This window comes from Rhinopithecus roxellana, chromosome 15 (assembly GCF_007565055.1).
Source record: "Rhinopithecus roxellana isolate Shanxi Qingling chromosome 15, ASM756505v1, whole genome shotgun sequence".
NCBI classification, from domain to species: domain Eukaryota; kingdom Metazoa; phylum Chordata; class Mammalia; order Primates; family Cercopithecidae; genus Rhinopithecus; species Rhinopithecus roxellana.
In genome coordinates, this window is record NC_044563.1 from 74,246,711 (window position 1) to 74,255,463 (window position 8,753).

The 8,753-nt window shown below is 58.6% G+C and overlaps 2 protein-coding genes across 3 annotated transcripts; one reads left to right on the forward strand and one right to left on the reverse strand.

The window, feature by feature from the left end:
* Window positions 1–251: 251 nt before the first annotated feature.
* APOA1 (apolipoprotein A1) lies at window positions 252–2,434 on the forward strand. The gene is made up of 4 exons (XM_010371697.2): window positions 252–596; window positions 796–858; window positions 1,030–1,186; window positions 1,774–2,434. Exons 2-4 carry the CDS (start codon window positions 816–818, stop codon window positions 2,375–2,377), a joined length of 804 nt encoding a protein of 267 aa, XP_010369999.1. The 5' UTR covers window positions 252–596; window positions 796–815; the 3' UTR covers window positions 2,378–2,434.
* Window positions 2,435–5,092: 2,658 nt separating this feature from the next.
* Window positions 5,093–8,112, reverse strand: APOC3 (apolipoprotein C3). Of its 2 annotated transcripts, none has more exons than XM_010371704.2 (4): window positions 8,051–8,112; window positions 7,368–7,435; window positions 7,109–7,232; window positions 5,093–5,401 (listed from the first exon to the last, which is right to left on the reverse strand). In XM_010371704.2, the coding sequence occupies exons 2-4, from the start codon at window positions 7,420–7,422 to the stop codon at window positions 5,281–5,283; spliced, it is 300 nt and encodes a 99-aa protein (XP_010370006.1). In that variant the 5' UTR covers window positions 7,423–7,435; window positions 8,051–8,112; the 3' UTR covers window positions 5,093–5,280. The 2 variants fall into 2 exon arrangements, with proteins under 2 accessions (XP_010370006.1, XP_030773076.1); XM_030917216.1 differs by lacking the exon at window positions 8,051–8,112 and adding an exon at window positions 7,640–7,667.
* Window positions 8,113–8,753: the final 641 nt, after the last annotated feature.

Here is an 8,753-nt window from a genome sequence, read left to right on the forward strand (position 1 = left end):
GGTCTCCGAAACCTCAGTCTGGGAGCCACGGAGCACTCTCCCCTCTCCCCAGGTTTACCAGTTTGGGAGGCTTGGAGAGAGGCCTGGAGGACCTGCTAGGGACTAAAGCAGCGCACTGGTGGGAGGACAGGATGGGGGGAAGGGGAAGGGGAGTGAAGTAGTCTCCCTGGAATGCAGGATGGTGGGGGAGGAGGTCTCCTGGGTGGAGGAGTCCCAGCGTCCCTCCCCTCTGCCCCCTCCTCCTCTGCCAACACAATGGACAATGGCAACCGCCCACACACTCCCATGGAGGGGAAGGGATGAGTGCAGGGAACCCCGACCCCACCCCAGGGACCTGCAAGCCTGCAGACACTCCCCTCCCACCCCCACTGAACCCTTGACCCCTATCCTGCAGCCCCCGCAACTTGCTGTTTGCCCACTCTATTTGCCCAGCCCCAAGGACAGAGCTGATCCTTGAACTCTTAAGTTCCACATTGCCAGGACCAGTGAGCAGCAATAGGGCCAGGGCTGGGCTTATCTGCCTCCCAGCCCAGCCCCTGGCTGGAGACATAAATAGGCCCTGCAAGAGCTGGCTGCTTAGAGACTGCGAGAAGGAGGTGAGTCCTGCTCCCTGCTCCGGGTGACTCTGGCTCCCCAGCTCGAGGTTCCGGCCCTCCTCCAGGCCGGGCCTCTGGGTACCTGAGGTCTTTTCCCACTCTGTGCCCCTTCTCCTCACCTTGCTGCAATGAGTGGGGGAGCACGGGGCTTCTGCATGCTAGAGGCCCCCCACTCAGCCAGGCCCTTCTTCTCCTCCAGGTCCCCCACGGCCCTTCAGGATGAAAGCTACGGTGCTGACCTTGGCCGTGCTCTTCCTGACGGGTAGGTGTCCCCCAGCCTAGGGAGCCAACCATCGGGGGGCTTCTCCCCAAACCCCTGTGGCCCACCCTCCTGGGCAAAGGCAGGCCCCTCTCCCCCACCTCCAAGCTTGGCCTTTCGGCTCAGATCTCAGCCCACAGCTGGCCTCATCTGGGTCTCCCCTCCCACCCTCAGGGAGCCAGGCTCGGCATTTCTGGCAGCAAGATGAACCCCCACAGACCCCCTGGGATCGAGTGAAGGACCTGGTCACTGTGTACGTGGAAGCACTCAAAGACAGCGGCAAAGAATATGTGTCCCAGTTTGAAGGCTCCGCCTTGGGAAAACAGCTAAAGTAAGGACCCAACCTGGGGTTGAGGGCAGGGGCAGGGGGCAGAGGCCTGTGGGAAGATGTTGAAGCCAGACTGGCCGAGTCCTCGCCTACTATCTGATGAGCTGGGTCCCACAGATGGTCTGGATGGAGAAACTGGAATGGGATCCCCATTCAGGGTCACAGCCCATGCCCCCTTGCAAAGGACAGACCAGGGCTGCCCGATCCGTGATCACAGTGCTACATTGTGCCTACAAGTGTAGCACACCCCTTTCCCTTCTTCACCACCTCCTCTGCTCCTGCCCAACAAGAGTGTGGGCTGTCTTCGGAGAGGGGAATGTGCTGCAGGCATGGAAGCGAGGTCCTTCAAGGGCCCACTTTGGAGACCAACATAACTGGGCACCAGTCCCAGCTGTCTCCTTCTTAGCTCCTCTCTGTGCCTGGGTCCAGCTGCACAAAGGGGCATGGCCTGGCGGGGCAGGGGTGTTGGTTGAGCCTGTACTGGAAACGCTAGGCCACTGGACCTCCGCGGACAGGTGTTGCCCAGGGCTCACCCCGGTAGGCTGGGGCACTGGGAGGCCAGCCCTCAACCCTTCTGTCTCACCCTCCAGCCTAAAGCTCCTGGACAACTGGGACAGCGTGACCTCCACCGTCAGCAAGCTGCGCGAACAGCTCGGCCCGGTGACCCAGGAGTTCTGGGATAACCTGGAAAAGGAAACAGAGGGCCTGAGGCAGGAGATGAGCAAGGATCTGGAGGAGGTGAAAGCCAAGGTGCAGCCCTACCTGGACGAGTTCCAGAAGAAGTGGCAGGAGGAGGTGGAGCTCTACCGCCAGAAGGTGGAGCCGCTGCGCGCGGAGCTCCACGAGGGCACGCGCCAGAAGCTGCATGAGCTGCAGGAGAAACTGCGCCCGCTGGGCGAGGAGCTGCGCGACCGCGCGCGCGCCCACGTGGACGCGCTGCGCACTCATCTGGCCCCCTACAGCGACGAGCTGCGCCAGCGCCTGGCCGAGCGCCTTGAGGCGCTCAAGGAGAACGGCGGCGCCCGCCTGGCCGAGTACCACGCCAAGGCCAGCGAGCATCTGAGCACGCTCAGCGAGAAGGCCAAGCCCGCGCTCGAGGACCTCCGCCAGGGCCTGCTGCCCGTGCTGGAGAGCTTCAAGGTCAGCTTCCTGAGCGCTCTCGAGGAGTACACTAAGAAGCTCAGCACCCAGTGAGGCGCCCGCCGCCGCCCCCCTTCCCGGTGCTCAGAATAAACGTTTCCGAAGTGGGAAGCCGCTTCTTTCTTTTGGGAGAATAGAGGGGGGTGCGGGGACATCGGGGGAGCCCAGATGGGGCCTTTGGCCCTGGAGCAGGGACTTCCAGCTGGAGTTCAACAACTCCATGCCCAGACTGGGCGTCTTAGGGCCAAGATCGACGTTGGAGGACCTGCTGGACGCCTGGCTGCTTACGATTGAGGGAGTAGAGTCTGCCTTACCAAGGCTCAAGTAGAAAGGAAGTCACAGCGGACTAGGCAAAGCCACAGACAATCCAAGGCCAGCTGCCCTGAAAGGGACTCAGACAAGGCCTGCAGCCCTGTCTGGGGCAGGACAGGAAACAGGGCTGCTTTAGCTGGGAGCAGTGGGTTCCCCGTCCCCAGAGGTGTTCGGTACAGAGCCTTCTCCAGCCCAGTCGCTGTCAGCGGGGCGGGGCGGGGCGGCCTCAGGGAGTCACTGGGATTGGGGTTTGGCCCCCGGGTGCAAGTGAGGTGCTGGGAGTTTGAGCGCCTCCTCCTTTATTAATTCAAAAACCTCTCAAACAAACACTTTTCTTCTCACAAGGCCAGTATCCCCCTCCCACTACTCCCATCCCACCCAGAAACAGCCGCCGCTTCCTCAGGCACGGCAGTGGAAGCCAGCCCTCCACTGGCTGCGGCTCCATGCTGTGCCACCCCCTCTTTCCGCTAGCCCTGGCAGAAGCTGGCCTGGGTCAGAAAAATCACCACCACCTCTTGCGGGTACATTTTTATTTCCGAGATGCTCTCATATCTGTGATCTCACTGCATCCTTCCTTCCTCCCATCCTGGCTAGATTGCCATCAGAGGCACAGCATGGATGAGGACGCTGAAGCCTGGAGATGTGATGTCGCTTGCCCAGTGAACAGCAGGATGGGCTAGACAGTGCTTTTTAGACCCTGCACCCCTGGCCATCCATGATTATTAAAAAGAGTGTGCGGGTCAGGCACGGTGGCTCAAGCGTGTAATCCCAGCACTGAGGCGGGCATATCACTTGAGGCCAGGAGTTTGAGACCAGCCTGGCCAATATAGTGAAACCCTGTCTCTACTAAAAATACAAAAAATCAGCTGGGCATGGTGGCTTGCACCCGTAATCCCAGCTACTAGGGAGGCTGAGGCAGGAGAATTGCTTGAACCCGGGAGGCAGAGGTCACAGCCGAAATCATGCCACCACACTCCAGCCTGGGCAACAGAGCAAGACTCCAGCTTAAAAAAAAAAAAAAAAAGTGTGTGGCCTGGCACTCAAGTTCCAAGTTCACATGGGTGTGCAGGTATGCCTGTGTATTGTCACATGACCTCCCTGGTCACAGTCCCTCCTTGCACTCATGTCTGAATGTCCCCGCGTGCATGCACGTGGCTTCACAGATCTGGGCAGCGCGCTTGCAGAGCCTTCCCTATCCTCTCTCTGCAGGGCCTTTCGCCCCCTCATGCAGGCCCCTGGATAATCTGCCCATATCCATGTCCCCATCTCCAGTGTATCTTAACTACCCCCTGGGTAAAGGAGTGGGCTTTTTAGTTCCTAACCTTCCAGAGCTACAACAGCAGTCATCCAGCCAGGTCTGGGTGGGAACATTTTCCAGATACGGCTGCTGAGATCTCGGCCCAGAGAGAAGCCCTGGGGAATTTCCAGAAGAAAGCAGTCTCCAGGTGGGGCTGGATACACCGATGACACTGAGATCTGTAAAGGAGTCCCTAACACCTGACACAGGAGTGACAAAACTGTTTTCTGCACCAACTGAGCAGAATACACGCAGCTGACCTGGGCTCAAGGTCTGGCCCTGCCACGTGCTGGCTCTGTGATGCTGGCCAAGTGCCTTTTCCTCTCTGGGCCACAGTTTTTTCATCTGAAGAGTGGAGCCCTACTCAAGCCATCTGCAGCTCTCGGGCTCCCTGACCTAACATCTTTCGGGTGGTGGGGACGCAAAGGAAGCAGCCTCTGTTGGGGAGATCTTGTGCTCCTTTTTGGATCCCAGGACACCGACCCCCGCACTCCAGTCCGGGTCCCAAGGGCCCAGTCAGCTCAACTGTAATGATGACAACATTGATCAGGCATCTTTACATGCAGGTGCTGTGCCAAACGGTTCGAACGCTCTCTCATTTCAATCTCATGGCAGACCTACGGTGGAGGGGATATGGTTGTATCCACTTTACATGTAAGAAACTGAGGCTGATACCAAGGGGTGGAGCTAAGACTAGCGCCTCGTTGCATCTTACTCCAACCTCTAGCCCATCCGGCCTCCTCCCCTCACCTGTGCCTAAGAGGGCCAGGTGGCCTAGATAGGGGAGGTCAGCTCCACGGTTTTAAGTGAACACACACAGTCTCAACTCTGATGATGACTTAAGTACCAGGCATAGTGGCTGGCATACAGCACACACTCAGGTCATGTTGTGCAGCACCGAACAGTTTATCAAAGTATCAGCAAGCTTATTGTCCGGTTTGACTTTCCGCACAAACCTGTCAAGGAAGGCAGGGTACGGAGGGTGATTCCTACCTTAGAGATGGAGAAACTGAGGCCCAGAGACTGCCCAGCTACCAGAAGGTGGATATAGCGCTGGTCCCCAGGCCTGCCTGACCTGTAGTCCGTCCAGTGCCCACCCACAGAACAGCCTCGGCCCTTTCCCATACCCAGATACAGATGGCACACTTGTGATGGCCCACTCATAGCAGCTTCTTGTCCAGCTTTATTGGGAGGACAGCATGCCTGGAGGGGGGCCAGGCATGAGGTGTGGTAGGAGGGCACTGAGAATACTGTCCCTTTTAAGCAACCTACAGGGGCAGCCCTGGAGGCTGCAGGACCCAAGGAGCTGGCAGGATGGACGGGCAGGTGGACTTGGGGTGTTGAGGTCTCAGGCAGCCTCAGCCACAGTTGGTCTGGCCTCAGGGTTCAAATCCCAGAACTCAGAGAACTTGTCCTTAACGGTGCTCCAGTAGTCCTTCAGGGAACTGAAGCCATCGGTCACCCAGCCTCTAAATCAGTAAGGAGAAGCAACAGAGCAGGGTATGAGAACTCCTCTGGAGGCAACTATGGGACCCACGCGCATGTCCCCACTGGCTCTCCCCGCCACCCTCTCAACTTCACTGGACAACAGCCCTGAGACCTCAGGCAGGAATCCCCCACAGCCGCCGCCCTGGGAGAAGAGATGCCCTTGCAGGAACCCCAGCACAAGTCGAACCCTGCCGTCTCCAGGTCACCTCAGATGTTTTTGCCCCTGGGCCTGAGGCACAGAGTGACAGGGTGGGGAGATGTGAAAGGTCAAGACTGTCATTGTTTTCTGTGCAAACAGTGTCCCCTGGAGTTGGACATCCTGGTTCTGAGCACGGTAGGACAGAGGGAGGCAACCTCTCACTTGGAAAGTCACTGGAGGACTGAGTAGTTGTGTGATCTGGGGCAGGTCACCTAATCACTCTGAGCCTCAATTTTCTCATCTACAAAGTGGGAAAATAACACCTACCCCAAAGCCGGTTCTGAGGATTAAGAATGTTTATAAACAACCTCTGCTATACCAGCCAGTGCCAGTCAGGGTGAGGTGGGGAAGGGAGTAGGGAGAGGAGAGGACCGATGGGCAGGGGCAGGATGGGAGAGGAAGGACACACTTCTGCTCACACTGGCCCCAGGTCTTGGAACAAAGCAGAAGCGCTCTCATACCCAGGCTAGAATTGGGCCAGGTGGGGCCTCCCAAGGCAAACCCCTAGCCCAGGGGTCCCCAGCCCCCAAGTCACAGATGGGTACTGGTCCATGGCCTGTTAGGAGCCGGGCTGCACAGCACAAAGTGAGTGATGGGTGACAGAGGAATACCGCCTGAGCCCCGCCTTCTGTCAGATTAGGCGGCATTAGATTCTTACAGGAGTGTGAAACCTATTGTGAACTGCGAACGCCAGGGATCTAGGTGGAGGGTTCCTTATGAGAATCCAATGCCTGATGATCTGAGGTGGAGCAGTTTCATCCCCAAGCCATCCCCGCTGACCCATGGAAAAACCGTCTACCACAAAACTGGTCCCTGGTGCCAAAAAGGTTGAGGACCACTGCTCTAGCCAGACCTTCAGAAAAGGAAAATGGGGTCAGGCGCAGTGGCTCATGCTTGTAATCCCAGCAATTTGGGAGGCCGAGGTAGGCAGATCACCTGAGGTCAGGAGTTCAAGACCAGCCTGTCCAACATGGTGAAACCCCGTCTCTGAGAAAAATACAAAAATTAGCTGGGTGTGGTGGCGCGCCTGTAATCCCAGCTACTTGGGAGGCTGAGGCAGGAGAATGGGGTAAACCTGGGAGGCAGAGGTTGCAGTGAGCCGAGATTGCCGAGATCACACCACTGCACGCCAGCCTGGGTGACAGAGGAAGATTCCATCTCAAATAAAAAAAAAAAAAAAAAAAGAAAAGAAAAGAAAAGAAAAAGAAAGAAAGAAAAGGAAAGGAAAATGGAAATGAGGGCTAAAATGGCCCACCCTAGAACTGCTCTGGGGAGAAAGGAGGGACCCGGGAGGAATGCAGGCTCAACTCTGTCATCTCTCCCACAGCAGCCTGACAAAGGCCCTGTGAGGAAAGAGGAGGCCAAAGAGGCACCGGACCAGGGGAGGCTGGAGCACCTCCATTCCGTTGTTGGGATCTCACCAGGGCAGGGGCGGATGGGAATGGAGGGAGCTGGCAGGGGTGATGGGGAGGGAGGCCAGCGGGTGTACCTGGCCTGCTGGGCCATCTGGGACTCCTGGACGCTGGTCAGTGCATCCTTGGCGGTCTTGGTGGCGTGCTGCATGTAGCCCTGCATGAAGCTGAGAAGGGAGGTGTCCTCGGCCTCTGAAGCTCCTGAGGAAAGAGCAGGGCTGAGTGGGGTGGATCGGCCTCTGGGCAAGCCCTGGGCTCCTGCTTGACCACCCATTAGGATTGGGATCCCCAAGCCACCTCCATCCTGCCCCCAGCCCAGTCCCACCAAGTGCTTACCGGCAGAAGCCAGGAGTGACAGGAGGGCAGCAACAAGGAGTACCCGGGGCTGCATGGCGCCTCTGTTCCTGCAAGGAATTGTCCTGTGAGGGGCACCCCAGGCCCCCATGCCTCTGGACCCCTCCCTGGACAGGTGGCATGGCCCCTAAGGTGGAACCTGAGCTGGGTCTGTCAGAGGGAGTAGGGGCCTGCTTCCTGCTAATACGGGCTCTCAGAAGGGGGACTGGTGAGGGGCCCAAAGGGAGGTAGATAGGATGGAACAGAAAACCCACCAGACTGGACATCAAGGCACTTGCGGTCTGGACTGGTCTCTGTCCAGTGCAGCCAACATGCTGTGTGACTTTGGGGGCTTTCTGGCCCTCTCCAGGCCTCAGTTTCCCTGTCTGGGTAGGACTGGGCTGTCTAAGGCTTCCTCCAGCCCTAAGCCTGCAGAATGACAGGGAAGCCTGCACTTGGAACCACTTGCAGCCCCACCCCCTATGTAGCTTTGGGCAAGTGACACCCCTCCCGGGCCTCCATTTTCTTCAGGTTATGATGAGGGGTGGGGGGCACCCGTCCAGCTCCGAGGCTTCCTTAGCTCTAGCAAGTGTTTCTCCAGGCTTGTTGGCTGGGCTGGGCAGGGAGCTCCTCTTGCCCCTCTTCATCCTCCACCCCTCCTCTTTCCCCTCCCCAGAGGGCATTACCTGGAGCAGCTGCCTCTAGGGATGAACAGAGCAGGCAGGCAGGAGGGTTCTGACCTGTTTTATATTGTCTCCAGGGCAGCGGGCACTGAGGACCCAGGGCGCTGGGCAAAGGTCACCTGCTGATCAGTGGAGACCAGGGCCTGAGGCAGGGCGGCCAGATGCAGCAAGCTGGCCGGAGAGTTGGGAAATCCCTAGGAGACTGTGTCCACGCTGCTGTCGCGCCAGCCCTGCAGCCCAGATGAGCTCAGGAACTAGGGGTGGGCCTGGGGTACCCCCATTCCTTCCTAGCTAACTGGCTCCCCAGGGAGAGACTGGTGAGAGGGGAAGGGCTTGGACATAGGCCAGGGTCCTCGGGCCCATCTCTGCCCTTCACACTGGAATTTTGGGCCCCTGCCTCCGCCAGCCCCAAGCCCTGAACACAGCCTGGAGTAGAGGGGTGAGGAACTCCTTCAGATTTAAGAACAAGCAGGTGGGGTGAGCTGGGGAGTGTCTGGAGTAAAGGCACGGAAGACCAGGCAGCAGTGGCTCCGGCAAGGCCTGGTGACAGGGCTGAGCCCTCACAGCTCCTCCCAGCACCTCCATCTGTGGGTTTCAATCCGGGCAGGTGAGCGCTGCTCACCCAGCAGCCCCCCACCCGCCCCCACCCCTGTGTGCCCCACCACTGCCTCCTCCTGAGTGCAGGGCAGGGGGCGGTGGAGAGGGG

Bases quoted from the DNA above. Each gene is read 5' to 3' on its own strand.
- APOA1 (XM_010371697.2), top strand. From the start codon at position 816: ATGAAAGCTACGGTGCTGACCTTGGCCGTGCTCTTCCTGACGG. The intron at 859-1,029 runs GTAGGTGTCCCC...TCCCACCCTCAG, and splicing joins GGCCGTGCTCTTCCTGACGG to GGAGCCAGGCTCGGCATTTC. The intron at 1,187-1,773 runs GTAAGGACCCAA...CTCACCCTCCAG, and splicing joins GCCTTGGGAAAACAGCTAAA to CCTAAAGCTCCTGGACAACT.
- APOC3 (XM_010371704.2), bottom strand. From the start codon at position 7,422: ATGCAGCCCCGGGTACTCCTTGTTGCTGCCCTCCTGTCACTCCTGGCT. The intron at 7,233-7,367 runs GTAAGCACTTGG...CTCTTTCCTCAG, and splicing joins GTCACTCCTGGCTTCTGCCG to GAGCTTCAGAGGCCGAGGAC. The intron at 5,402-7,108 runs GTACACCCGCTG...TTACTGATTTAG, and splicing joins CAGATGGCCCAGCAGGCCAG to AGGCTGGGTGACCGATGGCT.